Raw genomic sequence first — 22933 nt, 5'->3', positions numbered from 1 at the left:
AAGCAGAACATCCATCCCATATCACGTCGTGGCTCAATTAACCAAACCAAATCTCTCCTCTGCATGTGTCTTTATTTAATATAAACATCACTACAGTAGCTATGCTGAAATGAACAATGATGGAAATCCCCTGCCTCCAAGCTCTAAGAAGCTACCAGATATTTTTCTTCCCCGCTGTCTTTCCACATCACTTACACTACAGTGTGGGTGAACAGAAGTCCTACCTGGCAAACCTTCAAGATTTAGAAGGTTAAATAAATAATGACCCTAGCATCAAAGTGAGCAGAGGCCTGAGCACAAATCTGTAGGTTGATCAATTTGCTACAGTTTATCCATGAATGACAGCTTTTAGCTGGCATTGGGAAGAAGAGTGAGAGGTGGAGAGAGAATCAACTACAGAGTGTTTATAATGCCTTTTTAAAAAATTTGCATGCAGTGTTGAAAAGAGCTACAATAAAGAAGAGCAAAAATGACCTGATTCATGCCGAAGAGGCAGAGGACCATTTCACTGACATCTGCTCCGTTGGTGAGTAGTGGTCTTGCGATTTCTGATTTTGTTAAGAACTCAGGCCAAGTGCTTTTGTGTCACACTAGCTGTGTCTACACGTGCACGCTACTTCGAAGTAGCGGCACTAACTTCAAAATAGCGCCCGTCGCGGCTACACGTGTCGGGCGCTATTTCGAAGTTAACTTCGACGTTAGGCAGCGAGACGTCGAAGTCGCTAACCTCATGAGGGGATCGGAATAGTGCCCTACTTCGACGTTCAACGTCGAAGTAGGGACCGTGTAGACGATCCGCGTCCCGCAACGTTGAAATTGCCGGGTCCTCCATGGCGGCCATCAGCTGGAGGGTTGAGAGATGCTCTCTCTCCAGCCCCTGCGGGGCTCTATGGTCACCGTGGGCAGCAGCCCTTAGCCCAGGGCTTCTGGCTGCTGCTGCGGCAGCTGGGGATCCATGCTGCAGGCACAGGGTCTGCAACCAGTTGTAGGCTCTGTGTATCTTGTGTTGTTTAGTGCAACTGTGTCTGGGAGGGGCCCTTTAAGGGAGCGGCTTGCTGTTGAGTCTGCCCTGTGACCCTGTCTGCAGCTGTGCCTGGCACCCTTATTTCGATGTGTGCTACTTTGGCGTGTAGACGTACCCTCGCAGCACCTATTTCGATGTGGTGCCGCGCAACGTCGAAGTTGAACATCGACGTTGCCAGCCCTGGAGGACGTGTAGACGTTTCGATGTTGCTACATCGAAATAAGCTATTTCGATGTTGGCTTCACGTGTAGACGTAGCCACTCTGTGTTATTCCTTTGTTTCAACAGACCGCACTTAATTGCTAGAACGCAAGTGTGCAAAGGTATGGGAGAGGGACCAGGAGCTCTCCTCCACCCTTTTACACTGCTGCTTGAAAGCCACATGCAGTTCCAGTCCTTTCCCTTCCAGAGCCCATGGAGAAGTCATTCTGGCATCAGGCACAATGACTCTGGGGGCTCCTTCTTGGGCACTGCTCCTCCAGGCATATACCACCTGTTATGTCAGGCTGTGCCTTAAAATGCTCTGTAGCCTCATCTTTTGTGAGGAGGCAAGGGAATGGCCAAAGATTCAAGCCCAGAAATTGAACAGTGTTCTGCGCTGGACACATGACTGAGTTCCTTAGAGAAAGGCTTGTATTCTGGAAGATCTTAGGGAAGCCTTGGATTGAAGTTCTCCGCTAACTCGATAACATTTACCGTAGGAAGGCTTCTTGTTGCAGATCTCCAGAGGTGGAGGGAGAGCTGTGCACAGATGTTCACCCCTTGCTCACCTCGATAAATCAGGTGCACAGGGTACCCTTATGTGCCTGTCTCAAATCCCTACTATGACCACAGCCTCTTGCAGTATGTGAAGCAGGGATGTAATGGGGTCCAGAAACCCTGCTCACTGTCCTGCAAAGAGTTAACTTTCCAGAGTTAATTCCCAGTTAGACCTCGCAAGGGTGGACAGGGTGGAGTGATGAGATGTGGCTGGAGGGCTGCAAACTCAGCCAACTCTGCTGCACCACCAATGAGAGAGCTTTTGAATGGCAAATTTCCACAGCCAGCAGTGACTAGGTGGAACTATAGGCCAAGCTGGAAACATGACCTGATTATTTTCTGGTGAGGGTAAGTCATTTTGCTCTTTTCCTTCTAAATGTCCTGAATGAAAATCAGGGACTTTGCTGATTGTGTCTGATAACGCACCAGATGCTCTCAGCCAGCTTCCAATGCATTGTCGTGCTACCATTGACTCCAAGGAGCAGCAGAACACAAGCTTTCAGAGATGCCCATTGAAAATGGAAGCAAAATGGGTACTTGTGTAAGTATGCGTGCATGTGTGCATATAAATACTCATGCATTGTGCGCTCCCACCCTCCACTCTTTGGAAGTTTGGCACTTAGTGGCCCAAGGGCTTGTCAACAAGGCAAGTTGCCATGTGGCAAATCGGGATGGGAATGCAGAGCACATTTGGATGCTGCTCGAGTGCAATGGAGGTCCTGAAGTGCAGCATGGAGTACAGTTAATTGAATGCACAGTGAGCCTTTCACTGCACTAGTGGCCACGTGAGAGGCTACTGCTCAACAAGCTGGCGTGCTGTAAATTCACCCTATGGCTTGCTATGCAGCTACTTGCTACATAAACAGTCCCTAAAAAGAGTCCAACATTTTTAAATGAGCCGCTGATCATTCCAGATGAGTGCTGTACAGCACATTTGCGTGACTATGCAACCCACCATCATGCCCCAGTAATCCGCCCAGATTAGTCACAAGGCAGATGCACTAAACCTGCTAAAACTAGTAGGAACGTTTTGTTGCTGGTGAAATCACTACATCATTGTGTGGGTGGGGGGAGATGGTTACTGTGTGGGTGACAAGAGGTCTGCCCTGCTACCTCAATCTCTTACTGCCATGAGAACACATAGGGAGCTTTTAATCCATTTTTAAATCTGCTGGGGCTCCAGGACTTTGTGCCACATGCACAATTCTCTGCATCTACCATCTCGCTCAGCAGATCTGAAGGAAGCAGGTAGAGTTGTACTCACAGAAAATCTGATGTGGAACTGAGAACCGTCTATTGAGTGCATGGTCAGGAGAATATCTGCAGGGCTTCCATTTCTGTATCACCCAGCTGGGAGGAGTTTGTTTGGTAAAGGACGGCACCTGCAGAGGAGAAGAAACAAAGAAACAGATGAGAAAATGGAAAGTGCTGCAAGCTCTGGAAGTGCTACTTTAACTTTCTGAAATGCACAGAGCTCTGCAGAGCAGAAATTATCAAAACATACTGGGGTTTATGTACAAAGGGAGGATATAGTGAGGTTTTTTTTCTAACATTTTCCTTATGCTATAGCAACATATCTCTCGGATGTGACTTAAAGACCCTTGAAGAACTAACAATATAATTACAAAATGTGATGTGAATATGCTGACCAGTGCAATAGTTGCACTGATGAGCCTCTTGCCAGCTGTTACCTGAACAAGTTGCTTTGTAATTCAATTATAAGTGCCTCCAGGAACCTTATAGTCACATTAGGAAGCTGTGTAACAATAAACATCATTCACAGTGTTCTTTCTGAAACCATTTTTAATCCGCACTTTAGTTTTCTCTCTTCTCTTTGCCTCCTTTCTGCACCAATAAAACCCAAGTGGTGGATTCTGGCTCCCTTGTGCTTGGAACAGTAGATCCTGGAATGGAAGAAATTAGCACTGGAATACTCTGCCAGTTCAGTACTCTGACTGCCTAATACCTGATATGGTTTTCCAAGGAAAGGGAAAATTCTGCTCTGATGCACATCTGTATTCTCATATTGGGCCAAATACCACTCTGGTTTTCATCAGGGTAAACCCAAACTAACCTGAATAATGTCAGTGTCATTACTCTAGCTTCTGTCCAGTAGAACTGAATGCAGAATTTGGCAATTTTCTTATCTCTGAGCAGTGTGCATATCAAGAATGGTGGGGTGTAAGCAGAGTGAAAGATCAGTACAGAGCAGAGTGGATCTGAGCAGCTTTGACAGCAGAGGTTAGCTCTGGGTTCTTGAGAGGTCTGTATTTACAGAAATACATCAGAACTCTAACACTGCATTCTTCTTAGCCCACGGTTAATTCTGTTGTCTTGATGGATGATGTAAACTGAAATTCTTCAATAGAGAAGTAAAATAAAACAAACAGAGCTAGTAGCACACAAGCTCTATTTCAGCACCCACCCTTCTAGTACGGACACATCTATCTAGAATTCTTCTTTCTAGCATCTGTTTGTATCAACATCTGACTCTTAGTCAGCATTTCCAACTGGATGTGAAATGCAGCCGTCAGAGGCAAAAGAAATGTGAGTCAGCACACCCGCATAGGAGATCAAATCCTGTTCTGTGCTTTGTAGGCACATGTGGTGAGGGCAGAGTGTGGGAAGTCTTTCCCCTTGGTACAAGCACTGGAGCAGAGTATTAGGAGGAGACACTGGCTTCTGCACTGAAAGCACTCCCCAGCTTCAAGGGATTCAATCTGCCAAGCTAGGGGATGGCTCTGGGGCTCTTCCCCAGGCATATAGTGCCTGGGCTGTTGTGGGCAGCATTCTCCTTTGTGAGGCTGCATTCTCCTTTGTGAAGGATAACAGGTGCTCAGCATTGCTACCCTGCACCCTGGCCCGTGCAGTGATGGGGAGCAGGGAAGTAATCACCTACGTTCCCCATCTGCATTCTTGACTGCCAGAGTGGGGTTGCCCAAGGCAAATCAACATACCCTGCTGGGACTCACAGTAGACCCACAGGGTTCCTGCATCCAGCTCCCCAGCATTGAGGCTGCCTGATGGGGGTGAGGGGAGGTTAGACTTGTGTCACAAATAAATAACCAAGTAGGTACAATGTTGCCATAGATTTTAACCTGGCCAGTCAGAACTCAGGATTTAAGAGACCAGGCTAGGATTTTTCAAGTTATTTAAAGAGACTGGGTGGTTTAACTCACTTTGAAAGGCAATGGAAGCTTAGCATCTCACCCCATCTGGCTCTTTTCAAATCCTTAATAATCTGCTGGGATGGCCTGGGCAAACTGATGTCTTCTGCAGTTCATTATAAATATGTTCAAGTTTATGCTTCACTGCATTTTTAGATAGGGTCCTTAAAGGTAATTGGACCCCAAACCCTCAATCATTTCAGTGAGACGTCTACATACTTTTGAGGATCTGGGCCCTTTGTGGTGGTGATTTCAAGTTTCTCCCTCCTCCCCCCCGCAGTGTTTTCCTGAGTTTAGTGTAATGATGATTGCTTGTGTCCTCCAATGCCCAGGGTCACCATTTGCCCGTGCCAGTCTGAAGAGTGGAAAGAATGAAAGCTCCTCGTATTTCCGGAGGAAAGAGAAGATGTTCCGGTTCTTTATCCGGCGCATGGTGAAAGCACAAAGCTTCTACTGGATAGTCCTGTGTGTTGTCACCCTGAACACTCTGTGTGTCGCCATGGTGCATTATGACCAGCCAGAGGGGCTCACCAATGCTTTGTGTAAGTGTCAAGGATCAGAGTCATGGTCTAGTTGCTTCACCCACTTTTGAGAGCTCTGAGCACTAGGCCCACGTTTCCATTAATAACCTGCAGCCTCTAGGCCTTTTTGCAACTTTTTTATGCCCCATCCAGGAGTTTCACAAATAAATTACTAAGTGGCTCCAAGAAACATGGAGAAAGTGGACAGTGCATTATAAAAAAACATCCCGGGGCACATTTTCGATCAGCAAAAAACTTAGTGAACGTCACAGGAGGATTTGGTGGGAGCTCGTCAGTTGTGGGGGGGGCGGAAATTACTTGGGTTCCTCATAGCAATTATGTAAATTCCTCGAGCCATCTTACCATACCACTGTTCAGAGACCCTCACGGTTCAACCCCACCCAGCTTACCATAGAAAGTGAGGGTTGAAAGAGACCTCAGGAGGCCATCTATTCCAACCCTCTGCTCAAAATAAGACGTATAGCTTATTCTCAGCTTTTCCCTGTGCTCAATACACTAGGCAACTTCTGACTTTAAAATGTATGAAGATAATAGAGGTACTAAAGCCCACTGTAAGTCCATGTGCTATGTACGGTTCCCCTTCATAGAAAAATTATTTCCTGCACCAATTCACTAATGCACTAATTCGGTCCAATTGTGCCAATTAATGGCAAACCGCCTGTGAACATGCACTTGTACAGAAAACAAAAAAGCAGTCCAGTAGTACAGAAAGTGGCTCTTCAGGAGACAACTTGCCGTAATAAGCCTCGTGCAGCCAATAAGGAGAAATATAATAGTGCTCTTCAGTGAATCACCCTGTGACACTATGTCCCATGCACATATAAGCGATAACACATAGCAGATGGGTGATTGTACCATATACCCACCCATGCTGGATTTGTTTTAGCCGTTAGTGTGGGCATCCAGTACTGTGAAAAGGCTCTTACAGTGTTTTTGCTTTTTAAAAGTCTGTAATGTTGTTTTTATTTTGCAGTGAAGAGCCAATGAATCCTCTTTCTGCAGTTAGACTTTTAGATGGTTAAACCCTTCCTTTGCTGATCACATTCTTGCTTTCACAATGCCCTTCCTCTGTTTTTGTTACAATGGTAGATGCAGCCTTGGTCATATAAATGTTGCTTGATTTGAGCCAAACCCTCCTGATAACTTCAGTATGGATAAACTGAAAATTTATCCATGCGGTGACAATGAAATTGGGCCACCATCAGTTTCTCTTTCAGAAGCTGGGGAGGATTCAGTTTATTATGGGGTGGAATAACAGAAATGTGTTGTCAGTGTATCTGAAAAAGAATTCAAGTCAGTTGGTTACACACTGAATAGATCATGAGTTTTAAAACCTAGCACAGAGTCAAAGCTGGCCAAAAGGTAAGTTGTAGGGTCCTGATTCTGGCTTCATAATAAGTAAAAGATATGATTTCCCTCTTCTTTCTTCCCACCCACCAAATCCCTGGACCCAAATGCAGCAGATGACATTTGGGGGGGAAAAACGAAACAAAACTGTCCTTAAATTTCTTTCTAATGGAGAATATTTTCTACTGCATGCCAGATTGTGAAGATCGGACATGCTGAAGGTACCTAATTAAAAACACTAAATTTGGGAATAAAAATGTCAGTCACAGATTTTATATATACCCTGAAGTTTGTCAGAGATTTATTTGCAAAAGCTTTTTAGTAAGGGCAAGTCAGTTGTCCCGTTGAGTATAAAATTAAATTTTACGGAATACATGATGCAGCCCTTCTCTATTTTACATTTTTCATCGGTATTTCTAAGCTGATTTTGTTTTAAATATACGCTTAAATCTTTATAAAGTAATCATTCCAGATTACTACACATTTCATCTCACTGAAACAAAGATATTATTTTAAATTACTTAATCAGAGCAGTTTAGCATGTTCATAACAAAGTTAATTACATTTAGGAAAAGGGAATGCTAATTTATTTTGTGTGGTTTTTATAACAAGACACATTGGCTTTTCACTATATTTATGTTAAAATGTGTTTCCAATATTTTAGGCATATCACAGGATTTTATATCTTAGCAAGGTACTGCTTTTGATGGAGGATTCTCTTAAAACTAGTTCATCAAATAGAAGTAAAAGGGAAACTCATTTGTCCAGCTCTCTGGAAGAAAAGAAATGTTGTCCTTTTAAGGGGTTTCTTCAACAGAGGGGTGAAAGAGAGGAGGGATGCACAGAAAGGACAGGAACACTTTGGAAGCAAGTTTTTGTACTCTAGTAATTAAATTAAAATGTGTATTTTAGATAAGGGTGGATAAGCTATATTGAAGTGTGAGAGTGACACAGACTGAGACTCTAAAAAATGGGGAGATTTGAAATGTCTTCTGGGAACACAGAACAAAATCCTTTACTACAACAGTGAGAGGCTTTAAAAATCATCCTTTAGATTAATTCACAGTGAGGAATCAAATAAGGAGGTCTGATGTAGAATATGAGAAATGCAAATGCCTCTAATTATATTGTTTCATGGGAGGGTACTTATAGTTGAACTTGAAAGGAATCTTGTAAGCTGCTAAGGGCTGGAGAACGGTGAGAGAAGTCGTGTGGTAGGGTCTGCAGGACCTTGAAACTTACCCAGGCATCCTCTAATTCAGTGATACCTGTCCCTCTGGGAAGCATTTTATTACATTATCGATGTATTGTACTTAATGAATAGATGGTGAGAGCCTTTGGGTCTGCATTGATTTTTTTTCTAACCCTGTTCTTTTCAGTTTCTTATTGAAATACTCTGATTACCTTTCTCTGCTTGACATTTCCTATTGTCGCCACTGCTTTGAAACAGGAACCGTATGAGCTTTAAGAAATTAATAGAAGTATTTGTTCAGTTTCACTTTTTTTTAGTAGTATCTATGGTCTTGAATTCTTTGGACACAGGTTCTCAATGAGTAGCAGCAAATATCCCTGAATCAATGGTCCATTGGAGAAACAATCAATCCCTCCAGGATGTGACTGAACAACAAAATGACAGAAGAAATTCAGTGTTGACAAATGCAATGTTAATGCACATTGGAAAACACAATCCCAACTAGACATATAAAAAGGTGGGATATAAATTAGCTGTTGTCACTCGAGAAAGAGATCTTGGAGTAACTGTGGATAGCTATCTGAAAATAGCCGACTCAATATGCAGTGGCAGCAGATTGAAAAAAGCTAAAAGAAGGTTAGGAACCCCTTTGACAGATAATAAAACAGCAAATATGGCAGTGCTGCTATATTAATTCATGGTACAGCTACTTCTTGCATGCTGCATGCAGTTTTGGTCACCCCATCTCCAAAAATGTTAGAAAGAAAATAGGCACAGAGAAGGACAGCAAAAATGATTAAAGTTATGGAACATCTTCCATAGGAGTCCAGATTAAAACCTCTGGGACTATTAAGATTGGGAAAGAGATGAGTAAGGGGGAAATCATAACTGGTGAGGAGAAAATAAATATGTATGTGTTGTTTACTCCTTATATAATACAAGAATTGGGGTCTCCCAATGAAATTAAAAGGCAGTAGGTATAAAAGAAAAATAAGAAACTGCTCCTTCACACAACACCCCAATCTGTGGAACTCATTGCCAGGGCATGTTGCAAAGGTGAAAAGTATAAATGGGTTCAAAAAAGAATTGGGTCCATCTGTGGCTGTTAGCCAAGATAGTTAAGGCTTCAGCCCCACGCTCTGGGTATCCCTAAGACTTTGACTGTGAGATCTTGGGACTGGGTGGCTGGGAATGTATCACTTGATAAACGCTGTTCTATTAAGAATCTTGCATTGGCCACTGGTGAAAGACAAGATATTGGACTAGATGGACCATTGGTCTGACTCAGTGTGACCATTCTGATGTTATGAGATCTGGACTTCTGGGATGTTTCTGGATGACAGCAAGGTTATCTCCAGTTTTTCTGCTCTGTAGAAGAACCTCATCTGTGTCGCACAATGCTGTAGATATTATGGTTCTGCTCTTCAGGTTCTCTTCTTCAAAGTGCAGACCTTTGTTTGGTGGACTTGATGAAACAGGCTGCAGCTCCAAGTGAACAGGTTTCCTTCATGCAACCACCCACTGTCAGTGTTTGTGTTAATTGCTACTGTCTCTGGCATTTTCAAGAAGAGATTTCTGATCACTGACAACTCCTTAACACAAAAGCATAATGACAGCTAGATGCTAAGCAAAGTCAGAGTGGAAAAAAGACACGTGTTTTCCATGAGGGTAATTAATCATTGGAACAACTTATCTAGGCATATGGTGGATTTTTGTTCATTTGTAGTCTTTAAATCAACACTGGATATCTTTTTAAGGCTACATCTATGCAGCATCCTTATTTTGAAATAAGCTATTTCAAAATAGGGCTGTGATGCACAAAAATGTATTTCAGAATAGCACCTGGCTATTTCAAAATACATAGTCTGCCCACATAGGCTGTGCCTGCACTAGCATTGAACTATCAAAAGAAGTATGCAAATGAGAAAATTAAAATTTTACATATCTGGCACCTCATTTGCATATTCTTTTGAAAGAGCTTCTTTTGAAAGGAAAAAAAGCATTGTTGACATGGCTCTTTCAAAAGTAAGAAGAAGGGTGATTTTGAAATTGGGGCACCCTTTTGAAGAAACCCCAGCTACATGGCTATTTTTAGTTTGAAATTAGCAAACTAAATGTGGCCATCATTATACAAATGAGTCAGTGAATATTCACATCAGCACCTCATTTGTATCTTCAAACGGCGGCACTTTACATGCCCCTTCCGAAAGGGAGAGGCAGTGTAGCCATGGCCCTCAACAGCACCTATTTCAAAATAACTATTTCAAATTAGGCACCATTCCTCCTGCAATGAGGTTTACCAATTTTGAAATAATGCACCCAATGTTGCATAGTGCAGACAGCAGAAAAGTTATCTTGAAATGACTTTGTTGTGTGGCACTAGCCTAAAAGATATGCTACGACTCAACTAGAAATTGTGGTCTTGACACAGAAGTTCTACATGGCCTAATGGCCTGTGTTATGCTGGAGGTCAGAAAAGATGATCTCAGTGGTCCACCCTGACTTTAAAATCTCTTCATGTGTGAAAGTAGATTGAGGAACAGATGGAGTTGAGAGACAGAACAGTCTTTTCACTTTTTTAGTTAAGTTTGGCCAAGCAGTGGGCAAGGAGTTTCTCGTGTTGCTGCGGTCCTCCTTGTTCTTTGGCTCCCTAGAGTGGAGGTTGACATTCGCCAAGGCTCACAATGAGCTTTTAAAAATGAAGTGTTTTTTTTTTTTAAATGAACAAATTATTATTCCTATTATTATATTTTGGGAACTAGAAAACTATCAAGCTATTTGGGTCATCATGGTCCAGGAACTCATCTCTCTTTTCCTTTGTGCACTACAGTGTGCTTAACCAAATGCATTATGCAATTAATTTATTGATGATATTTTATTTGCCTTTAACGTAGAAGCCCAGCTCCCTCTGGATATAAATATGCAGCATTTGCAACTGGATTTCTGAAACATGCATGGTTATTTATGTCTGCTGATTATTTCAAGCCCACTCTCTTCAAGAAGAGAGAGAGGTTTGGACCTGAGGCTTTTTTTTTTTCTGGTCAGAGGTTTCCACGCAGAGAAGAGCAAATAAACCTTGGAGTATCCTCCCCAACTCCAGCACTGAATGACATCAGACTTCCAGGCAGTGCGGAAATGGAATTAATTTGTTGGTGATTGACAAAAAAAGGCACTAACTACCTAGCTCAGACATACAGGTCAAAATGATACCAGTGTAGCCTTTGCCAGTAGCATAAATTTTAAATTAAATCAAACTATTTGTATCAAACTATTTTCTCCTTAAACTGAATTATAGAATGCTTCTGTTTAAAGGAGATTAGATTAAATTTAGGGCCTGAATACCAGGAGGTCCAAACAATGAAATTGCATTTTCAATTATATGGGCAGGGCCATGTCAGAAGAAATCCTGTTTTGGATCCGTCAGCCAGAGAAGCTGATTCATTCTGATTAATTCTGAATCATTCTCTGGTACTCAAGGAGTTAAGTGCTTTCGTCTTTCTCTGCACCCTTCCTTCCACCCTTCCTTTACTGCCTGCATATGGTGCCAATGCTGATAGCAGCTGGTCACCAGTGAGTCATTACCAGCTTTGATTTCTGGATCCAGGTGCCGTGAAAGAACATTTTGGTGTCTTCTTTCAGATCTGGAGTAGACATTCAATCTTCTTGGTTGTTTCTGACTTTTACATCTGTTACTTTCATTTCTTGCCATGTACCTGAAAGAAAAGCCTTGATTGATCAATGTAATCTGAGTTGAGTTTTGCTGTATATGAATATAGAATGCAAGAAAGGTATGAGCCTGAGGTCGTGTGGTCTAGTGGACAGAACTCTGCACTGAGACTCAGCTAGACTTTGGTGCTATTCCTGGTTCTGCCATTGACCCGCTGGGTAACTTTGGGCAAGTCACTGTCCTGATCTGTGCTTCTAAAATGGTGATAGTGATACTTACCTCCTTCATGAAGTGCTTCGAGATCTCCTAGGAAGATTGCTATAAAATAGCTAGATATTATATACCTCTACACAGAGATTCTCACACTGAGTCAGAGATTTTCTCTGTTGTGACTTCCTGGATCCACTCAGGAAGTGCAGCAATTCTAAAACTTTTTTGCATAAAGTTGGTACTCTTGAAAGCAAGAAACCAAGAGCTTTGTCTAGAGTTAGGTAGAACAGGCATGTGGCTGCAAATTCCTCAGTCCACCTCAGAACTGGCCTGCTGCTCCATTGGCTGCTTTATGCCTTATCCCCTCATAGGAAGACTTATGCCTGTTTTATAGAATGTGGTGGAACATATATCCGTGAAGGAATAGAAGGATTTCACTAAGCTCATTCCCTGGAGAGCAACATCTTTCGGACTGGCTGAGTTCTTCTGAAAGAGAACTGGAATTCTGTCCAATAGTTAAGGAGAGTTGAAATCACAAAGCTTGGAGGGCAGGTATAGACAGAAGAATGACTCTGTAAATATGACATGTGAGTTCCATATACTATATCTGATGTTGTAGTGCACTTACCACCATAGCATCTGAACACAGCCGTCCGTGAAGCATGTGCTTTGTTCTTCTTTCATCCTTTCCCCAGGAGGAGAACTGTGAGTGCAGTGGAATGTTTTGTTTTGGCAGGGTTTTGCTTTTGGGTATTATTTTTTAAAAAATGTCCCATAGTTACTTTTTCTCAGTGAGCTCCAGATCCTGCCTACTCAATTTAGAAAGCAAAATGTACTTTCTTTCTGTAACTATGACTCCTGCAACTTCAATCTGGGACTTGAAAAAATCCAGCTGAATTCTTTCTGATACTTATATCATCAGAGGTATTACAAACTTTCCAATCAAAACCTTGCCTGTCTGTTTTGTTGCTGATGCATGAGGCAGAATGGAATTCAGTTTGCGCTCTCCAAACTGCTCAGGTTCTGCGAGGCTAACAGAAACAGTGCTGAGATCTGGTAGTGAAGTCAGCACTCTGGACACTATCAAAACACAAAACAGTCAAGCAGCACTTTAAGACTAGCAAAAAAGTTTATTAGGTGAGCTTTCGTGGGACAGACCCACGTCTTCAGACCATAGCCAGACCAGAACAGACTCAATATTTAAGACACAGAGAACCAAAAACAGTAAGCAAGGAGGACAAATCAGAAAAAGATAATCAAGGTGAGCAAATCAGAGAGTGGAGGGGTGGGGGGGAAGATCAAGAATTAGATTGAGTCAAGTATGCAGACGAGCCCCTATGGTGACTCAGAAAGTTCACATCACGATTTAAACCATGTGTTAATGTTCCGAATTTGAATATAAATGTCAGTTCATCCACTTCCCTTTCTACAAAGGAGCGATAATTTCTTTTCAGTAACACACATACCTTGAGGTCATTGACAGAATGCCCCATTCCATTAAAATGTTGACTAACTGGTTTGTGGATCTGGAGTGTTTTGATGTCTGTTTTGTGCCCGTTGACCCTTTGTCTAAGGGAGTTAGAAGTCTGTCCAATATACAAAGCATCTGGGCATTGTTGGCACATGATGGCATATATGATGTTAGTAGAGGAGCATGAGAAAGTGCCCGTGATTCTGTGAGTAACCTGGTTAGGTCCAGTGATGGTATTTCCAGAGAAGATATGTGGACAAAGCTGGCAGTGGGCTTTGTTGCAGGGAAAGGTTCCAGGGCTGGTATTCCTGGGGTATAGACTGTGGCTGTTAGTAAGGATCCTCATGAGGTTGGGAGGTTGTCTGTAGGAGACAACAGGCATGTCACCCAGGGCCTTCTGGAGTGTGGCATCCTGATTAAGAATAGGTTGTAGGTCTTTAATAATTCGTTGCAGTGGTCTGAGTTGGGGGCTGTAAGTGATGACCAGTGGTCTGTTCTTGGCTTTTTTGGGCTGATCTTAGAGTAGCTGGTTTCTGGGTATGCGTCTGGCCCTGTCGATTTGTTTTTTTACTTCTCCTGGTGCGTAATTCAGGTTTATGAATATTTGGTAAAGTTCTTGTAGTTTTTGGTCTCTGTCAGTTGGATCAGAGCAAATGTGATTGTACCTAAGAGCTTGACTGTAAACAATGGATCTAGTCACGTGTGCAGGATGGAAACTAGAAGGGTGTAGATAAGTATAGCGATCAGTAGGTTTTCAGTACAGTGTGGTACTGGTCAGGCCATCCTTGATTAGTACTGTAGTGTCCAGGAAATGTATCTCTTGCATGTTGTAATCGAGGCATAAGTTGATGGTGGGGTGTGGATTGTTAAAGTCTCTGTGGAATTACACAAGGTACAGTTATGTTGAGTAAGAAAATGCCATTTTTGTATATGGTAAAAGTTGCACGAGCATCTAAATCCCATTTTCAAAATTGTCCATGTTGTGTAAGCACGTAAGTTCCATCAAGTTTCAGTGGGACTTGGAATTCTAAGCACCCTAAGTGTGTTTGTGATCTAAATCACTGTGATAACTAAGTGCCATTGAAAGCCAATGGAACTTAGGCACATAAGTGACATAAGCACTTGTCAATATTCATGGTAATTTTAAGACCATCATAATTTTAAGATCATAGTTATAGGGCATCTGGTTTAACTGAAGATCTTAGGAGATTTAGGTTCAGTCTACACTTTGCTTAAAGTGAAAGTATGGCCATGGCAGCAACGTAGGAATGAGCTCTGCCAGCACTCTTTGTACCCACCTAACAGCAGTGAGAGCTTGGCTCCCAGTGCTAGCAGCCCATTTCCATTGGTGCTTTACAGCCCTGTAACTTCATGTGCTATGGGGTGTTTTTTCACACCCTTGAGTGAGAAAGTTGCAGTGCAGTCAATTGGCAGTATAGATACGGCCTTCAAGTATAGGGTGACCATATCTCCCTGTCCCAAATACGGGACAGGGAGATATGGCGGGGAGGGGTGGCTCCTCTTGGCTGCACCAAGCCCCGGGAAGCTGGCACCCCCTACCCCCTGAGCCCCAGGGAAGCGGCAGCCATGGGCTCTCCCCATCTGGAGCCCCGCGAAAGCAGTGGCTGCAGGCGCTCCCTGCCTGGAGCCTCGGGGGAGCAGCGGGTGCTCCCGCCTCCACCCCTGGCTCCTGAGTGTCTAAATACGGGACAATTTGTCCCTTTTAAAAAATAAGTCAGGATGCCTTTTTGGCGTCCCAAATATGGGACGGATGGTCACCCTCTCTTCAAGAGACTTCTGGTTTGTGCTTGCAATATGTGCAATTACATCTCTCTGCTCACATGTGCCAGCTGGGTAACTGCACATCATTCTAGACAGGTTCAACCATTCGAAGGATTTACCAACAGGCATGGCAGATTCTCCATTAATAACAATTTGTAAACCAAGATTGGATGTCTTTCTAAAAGATGTGCTTGATGAATTATTTTGGGGGAGTTTTGCAGAGGTGCTGGACTGATTTGTGTAGTGTGGGTGCTGAGATCCATCAAACCAAACCATAAACCGGTAGAAACAGAAACCGTTTCAAACCAGAGGTTGCAGCAGTACTCCTAGTTCTAGTGCCTATGAAGTTTTATGGCCTGTGCTCTAGTAGGTGATCACAATGGTCCCTCTGGCTTTGGAATCTCTGTATGAAAGAGCCGTTTACAGGCCTTTGTAGTTGTGCAGGTGCAAAATTTTATGGGTGGAGTTAAGGGAAGCCTTTATGAACAGCCCCAAAATCCTCGTTCTCAAAGTGCTTTGCACAGGAGTTGACAGGATTTTTCAGAGCTCACACACCTAACCTCCCACAGCAGAGTAGAAACTGCCTTTGTGCACCTTGAATGTTTGCCTCCCATACATGTACACAGCAATCATTACCCTGTACATGAAAGAGTATTGAAACTATTACCCTCCCACTGCCGAGGGGTTTTCGACCAGCAGGAGGAACTCCGTGCCATGGAGGTGCTGTATTATCTTTGCTGAGAAGGAACTCTTTAACTGAATCAACCTCTTTGGTGGCTTCTAGATTTTGCAGAATTTGTTTTCCTGGGTCTGTTCCTTACTGAGATGTCCTTGAAGATGTATGGACTGGGGCCACGGAATTACTTCCACTCCTCATTCAACTGCTTCGACTTTGGGGTAAGTTGTCATCAGCTACATAAACTAATGCTTTGTTTAAGGCTATGTTTACAGTGCAGGTGCTATTTTGGGATACAAAGGTATCCTGAAGAGCAATGCTGTAGGTTTTCACGGCACCTGAAATAGCGTTGCTCTTTCAGATGTGCTATTCTGGTTCTGCTGCCCCATGTCATACGAGGGGTAATGGAACATTCAAAATAGCCCCTTATTCCCAACTTTGGTGCCATTTGGATGACACCAAGTTTGGAGTAAGGTATTTTGAAATAATTTATGCAATGTGCATAGCACAAATTGTGTAAATTATTTCAGAAAAAATCACACTGTAGCCTACATATCCCCTTTACTGAGTGGTGTTTATTGGGGGCATAAAGGCAGTGGCGTCGCATGGGCACATTTTACAGGTTTCGTTACTCCTCTCTTGCTTCTCTGTATAAACCTAGTGAACAGTGAGACACAATGAGAACACAGGCCAGTCTGAATACACTTCCTGCAGAAACTGTCTCCATCTAAGAAATCCAGCAGCCAATTGCAACAGGGAGTCTGGGGGAATTGTTTCCTGTGAGAAGCCCACAGTGATCCATTTCTCAGCAGCAGCTTCACAAAGTACACCAATAATTAGCTGCCATTTTCAAGTGTGTTTCAAATCACATTTCCCTTTGCTCATATCCTTGACCATCCTGGAGGTGATACATGGGCAGTGAGTTTCAAATCTGACATACAGAGTGAGGCACCCACGTGTATATCGAGGTGCGTATAATAAAAGTGGCATGTTTTGAGGGAGATGCTGAGCTTAAGCAATTGATGTGGATGCTTGTGCTCAGCTGCTCTGGGAATATGGGACACTTATGTCCAGTGCTTTTTTTTTTTTTGTATGTGAAAAAAGAGGAACCGGTAATGAGCTGGCTTCCTCCTACCCCACCCCACATCCCCTGGCTGGGGTTCCCGCTGCTGAGCCTGCTGGCGGGGCTCCACATCCCAGCCAGCTCCCAGGTGCAGGGCTGGCAGGGTCCCTCTGCCACCTAGCCAGGGATCCTGTGGCTGGGGCTGCCAAGGTGTCAGTACTCAATACTGGCAAGTACTGGCACAAAAACAGCACTGCTTATGTTGGTGTCTGTGGATATGGGAGTGTCAGCCACCAAAGCTTAATCCTGGGATTCGGGACTGTACTTGGGGTTCTCAGCTACCAAGGCATAGTCCTGGGGCTCAGGACTGTGCTCAGGCCTCACTAGGTCCAGGCCCTGATTCAGGGTCTGGCAACCAACAAACAGCAGTTCAGGTTAGGTCTCTTTGCAAGGCAGAAGGCTAGCAAACCCACATGTGTCTCTAGCAAGGTGATGTGGGAGACTGTCACTCACACATTACGGGTAGCTGGGGGCAGGCAGCGCAGGCCCATCCCCTGCACTGCCAAGCCCAGGGTCCTGCTAGTGGCAGAGCCATCTGTCACTGGGTTGAGCAGGGATCCACATGGCAACAAGCTGACCCAGGTATCCCTGGATCACTTCCAGACTCCCGCTGTGGCTCATACCTCATAGGGCCACAGGGTAGGTTCCTCCGTGCGTAGGTAGAGGGATCTCTGTCCCAGCTTTCAGCTCCTCTTCTGTGAGGCCTGGCTGTGTGGGCCAGTCCTCGGCCTCCTACAGGGCTGTGCTGTCCTCCCAGCTTGGGTGCTCAGGTCAGGCATCTGCTTTTGTAACCTGGGGTGGGTATTTATTTGCCCTTCTCCAGTGCCTTGGAAAAAACAAACAAACCACAATTCCCAGGGAAAAGTAGCTGGAGACCCAGAGTTCAGTTGAAGGATTTTCAGCAAAGATTGCACTGGGTCAGCCTCCTCACATTCATCTCCTGAAAGGAACTAAAGAAATGAATTTAATCAAATGACTTTATAAAATCCTCTGATGAAGTAACAAATAATAATCTAATATTTACAGCCTAACTATTTTATACACCCACCAACAGACCCTTGACAGATAAACAAAAACAAATGGAAAACAAAAGTTAAACTTCAGTCCACACAAAACACAATAAGAAAAAACCTGAGATCTCAAAAGCTGAGGTTTAGTTCCCATCAGTCTTAGTTTGTGTCTTGGATGACCAGATCAGCTCAGTTTGCTGAGTCTGAACTGTCTTCCCTCCACTTACTTGTAGGAATCCTCAGTTGGACTCCAGGCTGATTTTCCTCCAGTGTGGATCACAGCTTAACAGTCGGTGAACAGAGTTAACTGAGTGACTGGTTAGTCACAAATATGCAGGTTTAAAGGAAACCCTGCTTCAAAGTGCTTCAGCGTGAGGGATACCAGTCTGTTTTCTGCTCCTGAGCTCAGCTTCTCCCAGCTCACACAGGACACGTGGCCCTAGAACAGCAGCTGCCCAGTCCGCTTTCCCTTGTGGCGTGTGGCCCCACCAACAGAACAGAGCCTATTAGAGCAGACCCCGCAACTACCACCCCCAATTCCAAATGCTTCCGAGTGTGCAGTGCTAAATCTGCCTAGTAACAATGACCCAGACACAACTCACTCCTACTCCATCTCAGCGGTCTCTTAAAGAGGTATCTCCCTATTAGGTATATGGGTTATACCTTCTCTGGTGACTTGACCTCAACTGGGCATCTGGCCGGGCTTTTATACAGATGGTCCGGTCCTCTATCTTCCAGTCAGGTAAAGGGGTGGAGCTAGGTTCTGCCCCCGGGGTTCAGGGAGAGGTTCTTTCCCCTCTTGGTCAGTGAGTGGCCACCCCTGCTCACTGCATGGGGACTAACATAATATTGGGCTAATTCTGCCTTCACGTTGGCCTCCACAACTTTTATTGTCTTTCATGGAATTGTGTATCTGGGTCCTAAGTGAGCATCTGGGCTGTTGCATTTCCTGTCTCTACTGCTCAAGGTGCATTCACTACCAGAAAGATCAGAGAGGGAAAGAGCAGCTGAGGCATCTCTTGGGTCTTCCAGGCAGTCTCAAGTGGACTTAAATCTGTCTGCTTGGACCATTAACTGACTGGATGCTGCAAGTGGTTTCCTTCCCTTCCTGGGACTGAAACTTGCTGTTTCTGCACCACTCCTTGACCCTGGGAAATGACTGTCTGACTCACTCCCTTTTACTGTTGGCAGCTGCCCCCATTGCAAATTGAGCTGACATTAATTCGACCCTGTGTAGGCCGTCTCAGCTGGGAGGCCAATGACTGATTAGGCCTAGAGCCCAGACTAGCCTCCTTTCTCTAGTGGAGAGCTATTTAGAGCAAAGCAAGGCCAGGAAAGGTGTGGTGTGTAGTGCTGCTGGCCAGGCACTGGCCCAGGAAGCACTAAGACAGAGGAGCAAAGGAGAAAGTTGCCCTGGGGTATGGCATTTTACAAAGGGCTGTGCCCTTTGTAATGCCACAACAGCACTGTTGGGCTGCTCCGCGTGGCTCTGAGGGAGAGGTGGTGAGCCCAGCACTGCAATGTGAGCAGCTCTGAGAGAGAGGTGGTGAGCCCAGCACTGCGGTCTGAGCGGCTCTGAGGGAGAGGTGGTGAGCCCAGCACTGCAGTCTGAGCGGCTCTGAGGGAGAGGTGGTGAGCCCAGCACTGCAGTCTGAGCGGCGCTAAAGCCTAACTGTCCTAGAGCCTGCCCCTTCCAGGAGCATGGAGCCAGGCCTCCCTCCAAGTTTCCCCAGGGACCGTGGTAGCTGTGAGCCCCATTGGAGCCAACCTTCCTCCTTGCAGCCTTCACTCAACCCCAGCTGAGATTTCTTAGCCCTTCCTTGGACCACCTGACCTCTTCCCAGCTAGAACTGACTGGCCCCAGAGCCCCTGTTGCTTGTAGGGGTAGGCTACCCCGTTACACGTGAGAAGCACCCAGTGTACTTCCCTCTGCAGGGCTAGCACTGGCACTGCAAAACGAAATCTTTCACCAACAACACCTTGACGAAACATAGCAAATATGCCCAATGTTGGCCATTTTCATGGTAAGTCGTATATTTAGAGCTAGCTGTGCAGACACCACCCCCAAGTTCGATTGCAGCAAACTATCACAAAAACAGTTGTTACTGTGGCATTGCTTGTGCCCATAGTCCAAGTCATGTAGATGGCTATACTCCTGATTTTGGCATGTCGCAAGGGACTTCAGTGAACAAACCCTAAAGTAAAAGCAACAAGCTGGTTTGGGCCTAATTTGGTGCTTGCGAAAACAATGTTTCTGCTAAGGCTAGACCGTAAATTTGTTTGGGATTTTTAAAGTCTTCTAAGGGAGTTGTGCAGGCCCGGCCCTAGACCTGCTGGTGCCCCAGGTGAAGAGCATGTTCAGTCCACTCACTACATTTGTCAAAATTTTGTGTCTACAGCCCATTTCACAACTTGGATTTGCATGCATTACTTATTTCTGGCATATAAAATGATAAAATTAACCCACTGGGATCAGTACATCTCGGTTTATTCATGCCATATGTAAGCAAGTCTGGAAGGTTTTCATAAGATTCTACAAAGGTCCAAAATATTCTAGGAGGTCAGTGAAAAGTGAATCCCTGTGTGCAATACCTGAAACATTTTACTTCAAGCATTTTTTTCCCTTTTGCCACTTAACAACCAAAAGAGCACCCAAAGTCCAGTGCCCTCCAAACCCAGCACCCCAGGCCACTGCCTATGTCACCTGTCCCTAAACCCAGTCCTGAATTTGGCACCCAGCTGCTACGAAAAGTCTGGGAGTTAGGTGTCTAACTATCTGAGGCTCCTCTTCCAGCCTGTGTGAGCTGTGTCAAGAAAATTAGGCAGTTTTGTAATGCTTTAGTTAGGCTTTTGATTTATCCAAATTTATGTCTGCTTCATTTTTTGTCACGTTCTAGCAAAAGATGCTAGATTGGTGTCTTCTATCCGCCACATTGGTGCTTCATGGGCCACCATGTGGCAAGCATCACCCTCCCTGTCCGCTAATTTCTCTTCATTTATTTCATAAAAGTCATTGTTAATAAGAATGCTCCACCAGGAAAAAAATAACTTGTACCTGATATTGTGGGATACGTGATTTAAGAATTTTCTATTAAACTCAAGAACAAATCCACAGGGTGTCTCTGATTTTTTTTCATGCTGTGCTAAATGAAACACTGGTAACAAAATGCAGAGACTGCAGTTGCCATGAGGAAGAGGGTTTTTGATCACTTTTCTAATTCTTCCTTCTGTAGAGAGTCCATTGGGAACCACCAATTATCTGTGTTTCATCCCTACATCCACCTTCCTACTCCTCAGATTAATTTAGATTCTTCACCCCTTTGGGGCAGTTCCATAATCCATTCCATCTGACAAACCATCAAGATGAAATAGGTCAAATGCAAAGAAAGAAACAGCAAAACAGAGACATTGGCCCCTTGAGGAGTAGTCCAGTGGGGTCTTGTGGGAAGTTACTCCCAAGAGGTCATTTTACCATGGCAAGTAAATTAATGATCAGTTTAAAGCTCAGAGGGTCTGGGGAAAAGTTTTTTAGTGATGTATGATGTATTCCTAAAGAAAGGACACAGTGAAGAGAGGAGAGCTCTGCTTTGCTGAAAAGGAGCTGGAATTTTGTACACCGTGTTTTTCAGGGTGTCGGCAATCTCCGCTCCTCACCCAGGTGTGGAAACTAGCATATGTCTGTTGGTTCACTTTGATTTTCTGTGAAAATTGCATCCAAGGTAGAATTAAGACCCTTGTGCATTTCAAGGCCATTATTGTGCTTCTACGTGAGTAAAATTTCTCAACCTTTGGCCTCGCCTGAAGCTAGATATAATGGCTCAGAAAAGCTTGTCCTACCTTATCACCTACATGGTAACTCAGGTTTTATATATTCTCCCTTTACCATAAAGAATTTCTCATTACAATAATTTCCCCATATCGACCCTACATGCTGCATAAAGTTCTTCTGTATTTCAGCATTAGTGCTATTGCATTTTAACAAAATATGTCCAGAGACAATTCTTTAAATATTTCAAGGCCAGAGGCTGCTGAACAATTGAATGTGAATGCCAGTGAATTTTATGGATTTTTATTTAATTACAAGCATCTTAATTAAACAGTGTTCTAAAGGTTCCGAACAGAGATGCTGCTGGTAGGTTTTACGTAATAGTAATAATAATTAGCATCTATGTGGTGCTTACTCATGGTGCTCACTCACTCCAGCTTGTTGGAATAAGGGAATGTCAGGAAACACCTCATGCTCCTGTGTGGGCTATTGGTATGCATGATGTGGAGGTTGGGACAGCTTCATCCTGGCTGCTATCTCCCCCACCACCACCATCACACACACACACATTCTTGTCCAAGTGGACATGGGTGGGGAGTGGGTGGAGCCTGAGCTGTGATCTCACAACTCACCAGCCAACACACAGAGCTGGTACAGAGGGGGAAGAAATCTGCACCTCCAAAAGGCCTCATATAGAGTGTTTCCACCACCAGAGCAATGGAGAAGTAAGCAGCTGATTTTTTTTTCAGTCGCTGTCTTACTCCAGGGGCACTGTGACAACATTCTACCCCTTTCTCAGGCTGGATTGTATGTCACATAATTAGAGCCATTATGTCTGAGAGTTTGGATTTTGTTTCCCTCACTATGCAAATTACATTGACGTCCCCTATTAGAATCCAATCCATGCACAGGGTCTGTCTTCTCTATGGTCCCTAGTCCCTATGGGACAACCTAAAGCCAAAGCCCGTTGTACCGTCATTTTAAAATGGGTTGTTCTTGCAGGTGATAGTGGGGAGCATTTTTGAAGTGATTTGGGCAGCAGTGAAGCCTGGTACCTCATTTGGCATCAGTGTATTGAGGGCTCTTCGACTGCTGAGGATTTTCAAAGTAACCAAGTAAGTCCAAGTTCATTTTTCACTCCCTTTGGCTACTGAGCTAGAAAGGAAAAGTCACATCATTCTCCCACAAATAGCATCAT

The 22933-nt window shown here is 44.2% G+C and overlaps 1 protein-coding gene across 1 annotated transcript in view; it reads left to right on the top strand.

Moving 5' to 3' along the window:
* The window catches only part of CACNA1B (calcium voltage-gated channel subunit alpha1 B), a 502106-nt gene that overhangs the window by 284509 nt on the left and 194664 nt on the right, over window positions 1–22933 (top strand). The window contains exons 11-14 of the mRNA XM_075015705.1: window positions 437–526; window positions 5282–5491; window positions 15945–16057; window positions 22738–22850. Of these exons, the coding sequence (XP_074871806.1) occupies window positions 437–526; window positions 5282–5491; window positions 15945–16057; window positions 22738–22850 (526 nt within the window). The remainder of the gene's footprint in view (window positions 1–436; window positions 527–5281; window positions 5492–15944; window positions 16058–22737; window positions 22851–22933) is intronic.

This window comes from Carettochelys insculpta, chromosome 21 (genome assembly GCF_033958435.1).
Source record: "Carettochelys insculpta isolate YL-2023 chromosome 21, ASM3395843v1, whole genome shotgun sequence".
Classification (NCBI taxonomy): domain Eukaryota; kingdom Metazoa; phylum Chordata; order Testudines; family Carettochelyidae; genus Carettochelys; species Carettochelys insculpta.
This window is presented reverse-complemented; position numbering and strand designations above follow the sequence as displayed.